Source organism: Nerophis ophidion, linkage group LG18 (genome assembly GCF_033978795.1).
Source record: "Nerophis ophidion isolate RoL-2023_Sa linkage group LG18, RoL_Noph_v1.0, whole genome shotgun sequence".
NCBI lineage: Eukaryota > Metazoa > Chordata > Actinopteri > Syngnathiformes > Syngnathidae > Nerophis > Nerophis ophidion.
In genome coordinates, this window is record NC_084628.1 from 21,210,414 (window position 1) to 21,225,575 (window position 15,162).

Consider the following 15,162-nt stretch of genomic DNA (forward strand, 5'->3'; position numbering starts at 1 on the left):
TACACACTCACATTCACACTAGGGCAATTTAGTGTTGCCAATCAATCTATACCCAGGTGCATGTCTTTGGAAGTGGGAGGAAGCCGGAGTACCCGGAGGGAACTCACGCATTCACGGGGAGAACATGTAAACTCCACACAAAAAGATCCCGAGCCCGGGATTGAACCCAGGACTACTCTGGACTTTCGTATTGTGAGGCAGACGCACTAACCCCTCTGCCATCGTGAAGCCCATTTCTCTTTTTTTTTTTTTTTAAATATATTTTTTTTAATCAATCCAACAAAACAATACACAGCAATACCATAACAATGCAATCCAATTCCAAAACCAAACCTGACCCAGCAACACTCAGAACTTCAATAAACAGAGCAATTGAGGAGACACAAACACGACACAGAACAAACCAAAAGTAGTGAAACAAAAATGATTATCAACAACAGTATCAATATTAGTTATAATTTCAGCATAGCAGTGATTAAACATCCCTCATTGACATTATCATTAGACATTTATAAAAATAAAAAAAAGAACAATAGTGTCACAGTGGCTTACACTTGTATCGCATCTCATAAGCTTAACAACACACTGTGTCCAATATTTTCACAAAGATAAAATAAGTCATATTTTTGGTTTGTTTAATAGTTAAAACAAATTTAAATTATTGCAATCAGTTGATAAAACATCGTCCTTTACAATTATAAAAGCTTTTTACAAAAATCTACCACTCTGCTTGCACGTCAGCAGACTGGGTAGATCCTGCTGAAATCCTATGTATTGAATGAATAGAGAATCCTTTTAAATCGGGAAAAAATCGTTTTTGAATCGAGAATCGTGTTGAATTGAAAAACAAAATCGATTTTGAATCGAATCGTGACCCCAAGAATCGATATTGAATCGAATCGTGGGACACCCAAAGATTCGCAGCCCTAATATACACACACACACACACACACACACACACACACACACACACACACACACACACACACACACACACACACATTTATATGCCGGTGTTCAGCACAGGGATGACAGTTTGAAGGGTATTTTTCCCTGGCATTTGAATATGTTTTTTTTTATGTCATTAAATTTAATATACAGCGTTATTCTAGCCATGAAAGTTCAATAATTTTTTGGGTTGAATCAAGTTAAGAATATTTCAATTTACCGACAACACCCCAAAACAAAAACATGGTCCCTTCCACCTGGATAGCGGTAAACTATCTTCGAACGTCATTAAAACTCACCCTTAAGCATTAACACAGCACCGGCACATTATAACAAGGATAAGGCAATGAGGAAAAAAAGTAAAAATACAATTAATCTATTTATGTACACGTTTCACTTTCGCATATCATAGCCGATTATAAAGACGAGAGGAGACTCAACTCCCAGGAAGTGCACTATAGTTATAATAATGTACTATGATTGTTATTATCTACTGATGACAAAATTGTGTTTCAGCCAATCTCTGCTTTAAACTGAAGGAAAACTTGACACATTTTTATAACTATACTAAAGTGAATGACAGGTTGTATGATTATTGAAATCAATATTCTAGACATTTTATATTGAATTGTTTGGGGTTCATTTAGATATGTTCTACTGTATACAGATACGGTAATATAATTTTCTTAAAAGTCAAAAACTTAATTTTGTTTAAAAAGCTGGTTTCAACCAGACCAATGTAATAATTAGATTTTAAGTGCATGTAAACAGACCTAGTGTGTGTGTATGGAGTTTCTACTTTGGGTGTAGGGTCAGATGGGGGCCCAGAATTTGGTGCTACGCTCCGCTATATAGGACATCGTGGACTTTGAAGTACCAGTGACTACGTTGCGACTTATACCTATTAAAGCTTCATGTTAAAATGACATGTTTTAGTGTGTTTGAGAAACATAGAAACTGTTTATAAGAGTGTGTCAAAGCTGTGTGGAGGTTTATCTAATCGAATATCCATAAAAATCTAATGAAATAGCAGGAATGTATTTTACCACAAGGGTTTAAAATGTAACCCCTGCGATAATCAAGCAAACACTGCACATAAAAAAGGGGCTCAGACAGCATTTCTATTGACAATCTTTAGTTTTTCTATGAATACTTTAACCAATGGATCCATTCATGTATTTTAATGCACAAAGACAAAAGTGAAATGTCCTCAAATGTCTTACCTGAACTGATCTGGACCTGATGGAGCGAACCCACGGCCTCATTCTTCCCTCTGCTTTACCCGAAAAGCTAAAAAATAAAATTCCAGATTGACATAAAAAATATATTAAAAAAGATGGAGCTCAGACGGACACAGTCACCCCTGGGTGGAGGCTAACACTAGACTGTGACGATCGATGGTGGAAAGAACAATGAGAGCAGCAGTCCATATTTCCATTCAGTGGTGAGGATGTACTGCCCGGGATGACAGATGCAGCATCCACATCAGTGTCCGGTCAGCTGTGGATAAACCAATTAGGGAAGAAAATACTGGATGTGGAATCATCAATACATCCAGCACTAAAGTGACTTCTTGTTGTTGTGCTGTCACGGCAGCTTGCGCTTCACACTGCAACACATGTTACAGGAACAATGAAAAAGGGTTTTAAATCACTTCACACCCTCACCTTCTTTACTACTTAACAACAATGCATTAACCAGAGGCAATGCAAAGTCAGTTTTTGGGGTTCTACAGGGCTCCATGCTGTGTGAAACATTGACACTTCTTGAATTGCACACAAGCAAAACTAAAGTAGTAGTACTAGTTAGTCATACATTCAATTAAAACCATCATAGCTTTTGGCCCAGCTATCCTAGTTTTTGGACATTCCCAACAGCACCAGAAGATCTTTTGGTATAACAATCATTAAAACAGGTGACGATGAAGCAATTTCTGTAAAAGTTGTTTGATAACCTTTGCAGAGAGCGTAGGCGGGATCACACGTAGAAGCACTTGTGGTCCCTCAGGTTCCTCATGTAGGCGAAGACCTTGCCACACTTGTCACAAATGAATGGCTTCTGGCCCGTGTGGATCTGTTGGTGTGCCTTCAGGCTGTTGCTCTGGTTGAAGCGGCGGCCGCACGTGTTGCAGCTGTACGGTTTCTCGCCCGTGTGGATGCGCAGGTGGCGGTTCCGGTTGCCCAGGCTGCTGAAGCGCTTGTCGCAGGTGTTGCAGCCGAAGGGTTTCTCTCCCGTGTGCACCGCCTGTAAGGGACATGGAACCAAAGTGGGTTTAGTTACTTCCTTATTTACTTACGGACATGAGATTTCTTAGTTTTTTATTTTTAACACGTTTGCAAAAAACTTTAAAAAAAAACGTGTTCACGTTGTCATTACGGGGTATTGTGTATAGAACTTTACCTTCTGGATGCACTGTAAATAAAATAAATCTTGCACTGTGTCAACTTACCTCAATAAGTATACACTACATACTGTGTACTTAGTTGTTAAGTGCACTCATTTTGACAGTGTGATGCTGTCCCAAATCAATTATTATTATTATTGGTTGAGAGAGTGACTATCTTCTCCCTTTTTCAAATATGGAAGTGTTTGATAGTCACTTCACGTCTGCTACGAAGCCAAGATGGTTATTATTATTGTAAATTAGCAATTATTTCCATTTTTTTTTTGAACAAAAATAAATAAATAAATATCAAAATGGCCGCTGCGTGCTTTGACTTTTTATTATTCAGTCCATTATGCGACAAAGTTTGGACAGCCCAGGATTAGCATATCTTCCAAAAAATACAAAACAAGGTCAATAACTAGTCTTCTATCCTTCAATGTGTCTTCAAATTACTCTACCTAGTGGTGAAGCTGGTAAATTACACTTTTGTAACCCATACCTCCATCCACTTTCTACCGCTTGTCCCTGTTGGGGTCGCAGGGAGTGCTGGAGCCTACCTCAGCTGCATTCGGGTGGAAGGCGGGGTAGTGAAGTGAATTATATTTATATAGCGCTTTTTCTCTAGTCACTCAAAGCGCTTTACATAGTGAAACCCAATATCTAAGTTACATTTAAACCAGTGTGGATGGCTCTAGGAGCAGGTGAGTAAAGCGTCTTGCCAAAGGACACAACGGCAGTGACTAGAATGGCAGAAGCTGGGATCGAACCTGGAACCCTCAAGTTGCTGGCACGGCCACACTACCAACCGAGCTATGCCGCCCTGGTACACCCTGGACAAGTCACCACTTACCGATAATGTCATATCGATCAGGGGTTCCTAACCTTTTTGAACTCGAGGCCCAACTTTTACTGTACAGATGGGCCCGGGGCCCACTGAAAAATTTTAAAAAGGAAATAATCATACTTTTATTTAATCCATCCATCCATCCATCTTCTTCCGCTTATCTGAGGTCGGGTCGCAGGGGCAGCAGCCTAAGCAGGGAAGCCCAGACTTCCCTCTCCCCAGCCACTTCGTCCAGCTCTTCCCGGGGGATCCCGAGGTGTTCCCAGGCCAGCCGGGAGACAGTCTTCCCAACGTGTCCTGGGTCTTCCCCGTGGCCTCCTACCGGTTTGGTGTGCCCTAAACACCTCCCTAGGGAGGCGTTCGGGTGGCATCCTGACCAGAAGCCCAAGCCACCTCATATTTAATTATTATAGCTAACCTACTTACAGTTGAACACGATGATCCTTGCCAAATGATACAAAATCATGTTTTAATGACAAGTATTATCATCAAGGTTTAGTTAAGGCTGATTACATAATCAATAATCCAATATACTGCAAAAGAAAGGACTCAAAACTGATTAAAAAATGATTTACATACATTTCGCAGTGCGGGGGGACAAGCACTAGAAAATGGATGGATGGATGGACGGCTTTCGCAGTGCTAAAATAAATCAATTACATATTCATAATAAATAGGAATGATATAGGTTTCTTAAACTGTCAGTAAAAATCAAGTGCAAATGTAAATACAGCTTCACCACTTCAGTTGTAAATTGCGCTTTAGAAACTTTTCTATGACTCAAGGTGCGTTCCATTTGTACTAGGAAGTTGGAATCTTCTAAGTTCAGAGTAAAAATTTTAACTGTATGCCCCTCGAGATCGGATTTCCAACTCAGGAAGTCAGAGAATTCTTACCAACCCCGAGTTGGTTTGAAAATGGCTATTCTGAATGTAATGAATGATTTCCGCTTCTATAATATTCATTTGTTATCACTTCTGATTACTTTTTGTCACGGTAAATCAGCCATATACGATGTATTGTTGCACATTTAGCGTAATTTAAATTGTTGTTTTTTTTTCTTGTGTTTTGTATGTTTTTTCCACTTGCTCCATCGTGTTTGAAGTTCGCATATTTTCCCATACATTCCTCCCACCTCCAAAGACATGCACCTGGGGACAGGTTGATTGGCAACACTAAATTGGCCCTAGTGTGTGAATGTGAGTGTGAATGTTGTCTGTCTATCTGTGTTGGCCCTGCGATGAGGTGGCGACTTGTCCAGGGTGTACACGGCCTTACGCCAAAATGCAGCTGAGATAGGCTACAGCACCCCCCGCGACCGCGAAAGGGACAAGCGGTAGAAAATGGATGGATGTTTGTATTCGGACAAGGCAAGCGCACAAATGATTTCCGACCTCGTGACAAGAACGCGTCTGACTTCCAACGTTTGAGGTTAATGAAACGCACCATTAGCTCTCGACTTTTTCTGTTTGTTTGATATTGTCATTACTGCCACAAGTGTGTAATACAACTATGGACCACAGCTGAGAAACAGGTATCTTTTGGAGGCCCTGTAGGAGGCACTCGCAGCCCAACAATGATTGAGGAACACTACAGATCCAAACTGACAACATATATTCCATGTTTGGTCCATGCTTGAGAAGAATGGGAAAAAATGAGAATCTACCTGATGTAACTTGAGGCTGCTATTCTGCGTGAAGGAGCGTAGGCAGATGTCGCAGGAGAACGGCTTCTCCCCGCAGTGCATCTTCAGGTGACTCTTTAGGTAACTTGGCGACTTGAAGCTCTTCCCGCAGAGGCCGCAGGCGTGCAGCTTGTCCATCATGTGGCCTTGCTGATGTGAGCGAAGCTCTATGACGGAGGCCAAGTGTCGGCCGCAGAGAACGCACTCGCACGGGACGCTGGCGTGGTGCGTGTCTAGGTGGACGTCCAGCAAGTCGACGCAGGACATGGCGGTGCCGCACGCCACGCAGGCCTGCGTCTTGTCTGTGACGTGGGTCAACTTCTGGTGTGTTCTCAGGGCGCTCTTCTGGATGAAGGTCTTTCCGCAGGTGTTGCAGACGAAGGGCCGCTCGCCCGTGTGGATCCTCTGGTGACTTTTCAACGTATCCGACTGGTTAAAGCTTTTTCCGCAGGTGTCGCAGCTGAATGGCTTTGCCCCCGTGTGGATGCGCAGGTGGCGCTGCAGGTTGCCGTTTATGCTGAAGCTCTTTTGGCAGAACTGGCAGCTGTATGTGAGGCCACGTCTGCACACGCGTTGGCGCGCTCTGACTGCACGTTTGGATGTTCTCGTGTGTCCTGCAGTACTTGCATCTTCCTGCTGAGTGGAGAGAAGGTGGTCACAGCCTTGTACAGCTTGCCTGTATCATACTGCACACTTTAAAGGTCCCTTATTACACTCTGTTTGGGTACGTCTCAGTTATTTTATTTTTTGTTAGAGGCTCTACACAAGCGTATTTGATTCTGAAATATAGTATTTTAAAAGTGCTTTCAGTAAGCCCTACGCCATGGGGTGCCCAATGTGTGGCCCGGAGGCACTTTGCAGCCCACAGCTAATTAGGGTATTCTAAATATACCGTACTAAAAAATGCTTTTGAAGTAAAAAATGGTAAACAGGTGAAATTGAACAACAAAGTTGACTAACAACACAAAGCCGCCATTCTGGCAGTTTTTTTTTCCTTATAGCTGTCATTGCTCAAAAAATAATAATGAATCCAAATTAATTTTATGAATTATTGCTTTATTCAAGGCAATATGCCCATTTGCAAAACATTTTTTGGGGGAAATATTGCATATTTTGTGTGTTGGCCACATAAAAAACAAAGTTTTCTTTGACAAAAAGTGAAAAAAACATGAAAAAATAATGAAGAATGTATTATCGACGGATAAATCTGAAGTTGATCTCGAACGCGGGTGTCAAACTCAAGGTCCGGGGGCCCATCACATAATTTTATGTAGCCTGGAATTTGCATAAATAAAGTACTTTATCTTCTTAATAAATATATTAGTTTTTTCCATTTGGACAAAAAATGTTTTATATACAACTGAATACCTTTTTTTTTCTTCAAAAATACAAATAAATACTTAAATGCCTGCTGGTCACCTTGACTAATGATTTCAAAGCATGTTATCCATCAATTTTTACGTAAAAAATCTAATATTTAAATGCATAGACAACTGTGTAATAATATCATGAGGCGATTATACATTTCTATTTCGATATTATTCACTATTACAAGCAGCCCTTTGAAGGCAGCCATAATTAGGATGTGGCCCTCAATTAAAATGAGCTTGACACCCCTGATCGAGAGACTTAAGTGTTGAAAGTAAGAATAATTGTAAAAAGTATGATCTTTTTTAACCCTTTTATGTGTGAGATTGTTTTGGAACACAAATAATTGTAGTGGGCCATTTTTTTTACAAATAGTTGGCACTGAGCCGTTATTAAACAGTTGGGTTTTTTTTAAATCCATCTTTTTGGGACAGTTTGTGGGTGAAGCAGGACTCTTTGCACACACACGGAGCGACTTCTTCACAGTTGAAGGCACATTGCCGCAAAACAAGAAAAGTTAGCCAGGCACTCAGATGAAACTGGAGGTTTGAATAGTGTCCTATGTTGGATAATATAACCAATAACAGCAATGTCGTTCTTCCGAGTCGTACCATGGCCATTTTGTTACTACAAACTACAGCTGCGCACACATGAACTGTAAATGGGGGAAGCGCGCAAGGCTATTTGGTTATATTTATACCATGTAAGAATAAACCGCTGACTATGTTCCCAATTGGTGACGTCACCAATTGTGCACATTCCAAACACACCGTTTGGAGGAAGTAGACACAAAGGCAATATTGTTTTCCAAATATCTCTGCAATGCCTCCAAGCTTTGATTTCAAATTTTCGGGACTTATGCTGATCTCAAATGCACAACAAAATGGTTTTGCATGATAGGGCCTCTTTATTATATAAATAAAAAGTCACTTTGAGCATGATAGTGGACCTTCACAAAACTTAATAGAGAAGATCAAAAAGTCACCTGATTGTGGGCGTCTGTGTCTTGTAAACTCTGGTCAACAACACACGTGTCCTCCATTGGTGCTGGATGGACACTTTCCTGGGAGACAGACACAGTCCAATGAAATACATCCTGATTGTTGGAGGACACAGGTGCCACTGGGAGCGTGAGGTCGTCCTGAGTACCTCGGAAGTTCTGCCTTTCCACAGGTGAACAATGGGCGATCTTTTGACCCCGCAGGCGCCCCCAACTGCGAATGAAAACAGTCAGTTTGAACTCCTTTCAGCATTGGCGGCCATTTCTGCGCCACCAATATGAATTATCCATATTTACGACGAGGCTGAAGATGATGAGTCACCTCGGCCACGCTTCTTTTTTAAGGGCTGCAGGGAGCAAGCCTCCTCCTCCTCCTCTTTAGTGAGCGTGACTTCTACTTCCTCCGTCTCCTCCACGCGACCTACTGTCAGCAACAGACTCAGGTCGGTCTCTGCCGCCTGCAGCCTCTTCCTCAGCTCCTCAACCTCAGCTTCACCCTGCGACACCTGCAGTCGCTCATCAGTTATTACCGAGCTTGGACACTGGCGTTACACAAAACTTTAAAATGATAAATACTTCAAAGCGAAGCAGAGAAGAACATTCGTAGAAAAGCTGGCAGATCTTCTCCGCCACCTCTTGGGCCAGAGATGTCATGAATGTGCTGAGAGGAAGGACCACCTTACGGGGGACAATAACAGACCTTTAATACATGCACACACACTTTATGGGTAATATATTAGAAATTTGAAGTTTGCGAACAAATAGAGTCTTTTGAATGGCGCTTTTAACTAGCTTTTGACCCACTTCTACAGTGGAAGAACAATAAGCCCATATATCCTCTTACTGCCAAGTCAGCCAGACTGGGGGTGGGGGGTGGGGGGGGGGGGGGGGATTGCCCACATATGCGGTCCTGTCCAAGGTTTTTCATAGTCACCATTGTCGACGTCCCACTGGGGTGAGTTTTTCCTTGCCCTTATGTGGGCTCTACCGAGGATGTCGTTGTGGTTTGTGCAGCCTTTGAGACACTTGTGATTTAGGGCTGTATAAATAAACATTGATTGATTGATTGATATATATACAAACCCCGTTCCCATATGAGTTGGGAAATTGTGTTGGATGTAAATAGAAACGGAATATGATAATTTGCAAATCCTTTTCAACCCATATTCAGTTGAATGCACTACAAATACAGGATATTTGATGTTCAAACTCATAAACTTTATTTTTTTTTTGCAAATAATAATTAACTTAGAATTTCATGGCTGCAACATGTGCCAAAGTAGTTGGGAAAGGGCAGCGTTACATCCCCTTTTCTTTCGACAACTCTAAATAAACGTTTGGGAACTGAGGAAACTAATTGTTGAAGCTTTGAAAGTGGAATTATTTCTCATTCTTGTTTTATGTACAGCTTTAGTCGTTCAACAGTCCAGTCGCTGTCGTATTTTACGCTTCATAATGCGCCACACATTTCTATGGGAGACAGGTCTGGACTGCAGGCGGGCCAGGAAAGTACCCACAATCTTTCAATACGAAACAACGCTGTTGTGACACGTGGCTTGGCATTGTCTTGCTTTAATAAGCAGGGGCGTCCATGATAAGGTTGCTTGGATGACAAAATATTTTGCTCCAAAACCTGTATGGACCATTCAGCATTAATGGTGCCTTCACAGATGTGTAAGTTACCCATGCCTTGGGCACTAATACACCCCCACACATCACAGATGCTGGCTTTTAAAACTTTGCACCTATAACAATCCTGATGGTTATTTTCCTCTTTGTTCCGGAAGACACCACGTACACAGTTTCCAAATATAATTTGAAATGTGGACTAGTCAGACCACAGAACACTTTTCTACTTTGCATCAGTCCATCATAGATGATCTCAGCCCCAGCGAAGCCGGCGCTGTTTCTGTGTTTTGTTGTTAAATGGGTTTTGCTTTGCATAGTAGAGTTTTAACTTGCACTTACAGATGTAGACTGAAAGGGGACTGAAAGCAATGGATGTCGAGCGAGTCTAACATGATACTGTGAAAGTTCAATCCATAGTGGATCCAACACAACCGCGAGAGTCCAGTCCAAAGCGGATCCAACACAGCAGCGAGAGTCCCGTCCACAGTGGAGCTAATAGGAAACCATCCCAAGCATAGGCGGATCAGCAGCGCAGCGATGTCCCCAGCCGACACACAGACGAGCGGTCCATCCTGAGTCCCGACTCTGGACGAGCGGTCCATCCTGGGTCCGGACTCTGGACAGCCAGTAATTCATCCATGTCCATCGAACCGGTACCCCCTCCACAAGGGAGAGTGGGACAGAGGAGAAAAAGAAAAGAAACGGCAGATCAACTGGTCTAAAAAGGGAGTCTATTTAAAGGCTAGAGTATACAAATGAGTTTTAAGGTGAGACTTAAATGCTTCTACTGAGGTGGCATCTCGAACTGTTACCGGGGGGCATTCCAGAGTACTGGAGCCTGAACGGAAAACGCTCTATAGCCCGCAGACTTTTTTTGGGATTTAGGAACCACTTATAAACCGGAGTCCTTTGAACGCAGATTTCTTGCCGGGACATATGGTACAATACAATCGGCAAGATAGGCTGGAGCTAGACCGTGTAGTATTTTATAAGTAAGTAGTAAAACCTTAAAGTCACATCTTAAGTGCACAGGAAGCCAGTGCAGGTGAGCCAGTACAGGCGTAATGTGATCAAACTTTCTTGTTCTTGTCAAAAGTCTAGCAGCCGCATTTTGTACCAACCGTAATCTTTTAATGCTAGACATGGGGAGACCCGAAAATAATACGTTACAGTAATCGAGGCGAGACGTAACAAACGCATGGATAATGATTTTCGTCCTTGTATTTTTTCTTTTAAATCGATTTTAAAAAATTATGAATCGAATTACAATCGGAATGAGTAAGAATCACAATTTAAATATTAATTAAAAAATGTTTCTTGTGTGTGCAACTTTCTTATACATATATATACCTGATTAATAAGTAGAATAGTATATGACCCATGATTAAAAATAGCTGTATTTGTGTTTAGATCAAAGGTTCTTAACCTTGTTGGAGGTACCGAACCCCACCAGTCTCATATGCGGATTCACCGAACCCTTCTTTAGTCAAAAAAAATATATATATATATATATTTTTTTTTTTTTCAAATTCAAGACAAAGCTATATGTTTTTGGTAACACTTTAGTATGTTGGGGAACATATTCTAAGTAACAAAGACTTAATTTTGAGTTTTTGGGACACTAGGGGAACATATTCTAAGTACCAAAGACTTCATTTAGTTATTTGGTTAGGGTTAGAGCAGTGGTTCTAACGTTGTTGGACGTACCGAACTCAACTAGTTTCATATGCGCATTCACCGAACCCTTCTTTAGTCAAAAATAAAGTGTTTTTTTTTTTTTTCAAATTCAAGACAAAGTTGTATGTTTTTGGTAACACTTTAGTATGGGGAACATATTCAAAGTAACAAATAATTTAGAGTTATTTGGACACTAGGGGAACATATTCTAAGTTATTTGGTTAGGGTTAGAGGGTTAGGGTTATAGTAAGTCCATAATTAGTACTTAATAGTTAAAAGCCAATATGTGACTAATTTGCATGTTAATAAGAAACTAATTAATTGTGAATATGTTCCCTATACTAAAGTGTTATCATGTTTTTTTTTACTGGTGCACCAAATGAACCGTGCATGAACATCACCTTGTTCAAAGAACAAAACCAAGACAGTGCATAAACTCACAACAACTTACACACCTGCAAATCAGTCAGCTGTTGCCGTATCCGTAATATGCCAACAGGGAGAAGTTTGTATTTACACCAGTGGTTTTTAACCTTGTTGGAGGCACCGAAACCCACCAGTTTCATATGCGCATTCACCGAACCCTTCTTTAGTCAAAAAAAAATATATATATATATATATATATTTTTTTTTTTCTTTCAAATTCAAGACAAAGCTATATGTTTTTGGTACCACTTTAGTATGTTGGGGAACATATTCTAAGTAACAAAGACTTAATTTAGAGTTTTTGGGACACTAGGAGAACATATTCTAAGTACCAAAGACTTCATTTAGAGTTATTTGGTTAGGGTTAGAGCAGTGGTTCTAACGTTGTTGGACGTACCGAACCAAACTAGTTTCATATGCGCATTCACCGAACCCTTTATACAAAAATAAAGTTTTGTTTTTTTTTCAAATTCAAGACAAAGTTGTATGTTTTTGGTAACACTTAACAAAGACTTAATTTAGAGTTATTTGGACACTAGGGGGACATATTCTAAGTAATAAAGACTTAATTTAGAGTTTTTTGGTTAGGGTTAAGGTTATAATAGGGCCATAATTAGTACTTAATAAATAGTTAAGAGCCAATATGTGACTAATTTGCATATTAATAAGAAACTAATTAATGGTGACTATGTTCCCTATACTAAAGTGTTACCATGTTTTTTTTACTGGTGCACCAAATGAACCGTGCATGAACCTTGCTCAAACAACAAAACCAAGACAGTGCATAAACTCAGAACAAATTACACACCTGCAAATCAGTTAGCTGTTGCCGTATCCGTAATATGCCAACAGGGAGAAGTTTGTATTTACACAAAGAGTCGGGTGTGTTTTGACATCGGCCTAAACCCTCAGGTCGACTCACCGAACCCCTATGGTTCGATCGAACCCTGGTTAAGAACCACTGGTTAAGATGCACTAGAGCGCAAGTGTTCTTGTCATAAAGTGTGCAGAGAACAGAAGTCAGAAGGTTGTGGCAGAAACTTGTCAGTTAGGCCTGTGACGTCACAGTCGCCTGCTAACCGCTAACTGGCGTCACAATCACTGCTAGCTGTGCCAAACAGATCCTAAGCAATGTGTTTATTGTCACTGGTTTCGCTTTAAAAAACGTGACCGTCAACTTTTCCTCTAATGTAAACAAATGTGTAGCTGACGGGTGCGTAGACATACAACGACTAGATGAGCCCCTGTGGTCGTCTTCACACACAAAATGGCGACCAAGAAACTAACTTGGCAGGGAAAGTTGTATTTGAATAACATTCTCATTTACTTTCGGTTTGAGATTAACTCTGACGTATCCAGTCGTCAGTTAATATTGGGCGTCTTCAGGAAGCTAACATGCTAGCTCTTGTATTTCTATGATCGGACTTAGGGCTGCTGAAATCAGACGCAGGCAGGAGGAAGATTGGATCGAGTCATTACAAACAAACATCATCGCCAAAGAGCACCTGCACGTTGTTGTCCTCGCCCTGCGACTCTTCTTGTGGACTCTTCTTCACTGAGGCGCCGATAACTTTCTTCATTTCACTCACTGTAGTGTCAACCATTTGCCGCAAAATGGACACCACCCGCACCTCCAAGTCTGACATTATGAAACAAAACCCTCACTAACTTATATCAAGACTTACTATCACAATAATGATGTGCCAGAACGGAAAAGCCAATCTACACAAACCAGGAGGTGACGTTTACGCCGTGACTGTTTCAAAATAGAAGCACGTTTTAGTTTTTAGGCTTTACGCGTCCATATTCGTAATGTATTACATAAAGTTTGAAATACATTTAAAATGCATGTCAACATGTTAAAAACAAGTCAGACGACAGTGTCGAAATTAATGTAAATGTATTGATTTAAAACATACTGATTTTATCCAACAACCGGAAAAGGTTTTGCGTGCAGCTTCCTATTTTGTTAGTTGGTTTTCGGAAGTTTTGTTTAAAAAACAAAATGTCATTCATTAAATTAGATTGCAAATGTATTACTTTGTACTTCCTGGTTTACGTTTTCCCATTTTATAATAACATATTTGACAAATGGATGGTATCATGATAATGCAATTTTTCAAACATGTTTAAATCAGGAGTGTCCAAACTTTTTCCACCATATATAATGACATAATTATACAGAGTTTGACATAATGAAAAGTCAAAGTATGAGGGGCCATTTAGAATATTTTAAAATGCTAAGAACAAACGTTACATTGCAGGCAGGGCCGATTTAATCAGCGGTAAAAAAAAAAAAAAAAACGGATGGGAATGAAAATTTACAAAATCAGCTGAAAATTTTTTAATCCTACAGCTGTGATCAAAATTATTCAACCCTCACACAATTTTGGTGTTTTAGCAAGTTGGACATTTATTCCGTATTTTGTTTATAGTCATATCAAATAAAGATGTGTAAAATAACAAATGCAACTTAAATTGTAACACTGTATTTTACAAAATACCAAAAAAGGAAATTTTTCTTAATATCTCATTGACAAAATTATTCAACCCGCTAGTTACATGCATCTTTAGTACTTAGTAGAACACCCTTTGGCAGTAATTACATCCTTCAAACGTGATACATAACCGGACACAAGCTTCTTGCAACGATCTACAGGTATTTTAGCCCATTCCTCTTGGGCAAAGGCCTCCAGTTTATTCATATTCTTGGGCTTGCGTGCTGCAACTGCCTTCTTCAAGTCCCACCACAGGTTTTCTATAGGATTTAGGTCTGGCGACTGTGAAGGCCACTCCAGAGTCTTCCAGCCCTTCTTCTGCAACCACTCTGATGTTGATTTGGAGGTATGCTTGGGATCGTTGTCCTGTTGGAAGGTCCAACGTCTCCCAAGCCTCAGCTTCGTCACTGACTTCATGACATTTGCAGCTAATATATCCTGGCAGGAAATACAATTCATAATGCCTTGAACGCGCTGGAGATTCCCGGTACCTGAGGCCGAGAAACAGCCCCAGAGCATGATTGACCCCCCACCATGCTTAACAGTAGGAAAGGTGTGCTTCTCTTTGTAAGCTTCATTTTTTCTCCTCCAGTTGATTCATAGGCCCAAATAGTTCCAGTTTTGTCTCATCACTCCATAGAACAGTTTCCCAAAACCTTTGGGGTTTGTCCAGATGATTTTTGGCATACTGGAGTCTATTTT

At 40.6% G+C, this 15,162-nt stretch overlaps 1 protein-coding gene across 2 annotated transcripts; it reads right to left on the reverse strand.

Moving 5' to 3' along the window:
• Positions 1 to 2,066: 2,066 nt before the first annotated feature.
• On the reverse strand, positions 2,067 to 13,735 carry LOC133536900 (zinc finger protein OZF-like). Of its 2 annotated transcripts, none has more exons than XM_061877587.1 (7): positions 13,468 to 13,735; positions 8,807 to 8,908; positions 8,553 to 8,736; positions 8,380 to 8,444; positions 8,216 to 8,293; positions 5,845 to 6,495; positions 2,067 to 3,192 (listed from the first exon to the last, which is right to left on the reverse strand). In XM_061877587.1, the coding sequence occupies exons 1-7, from the start codon at positions 13,606 to 13,608 to the stop codon at positions 2,926 to 2,928; spliced, it is 1,488 nt and encodes a 495-aa protein (XP_061733571.1). In that variant the 5' UTR covers positions 13,609 to 13,735; the 3' UTR covers positions 2,067 to 2,925. The 2 variants fall into 2 exon arrangements, with proteins under 2 accessions (XP_061733571.1, XP_061733570.1); XM_061877586.1 differs by having other exon boundaries at positions 5,845 to 6,498; positions 13,468 to 13,734.
• Between the last annotated feature and the right edge of the window lie 1,427 nt (positions 13,736 to 15,162).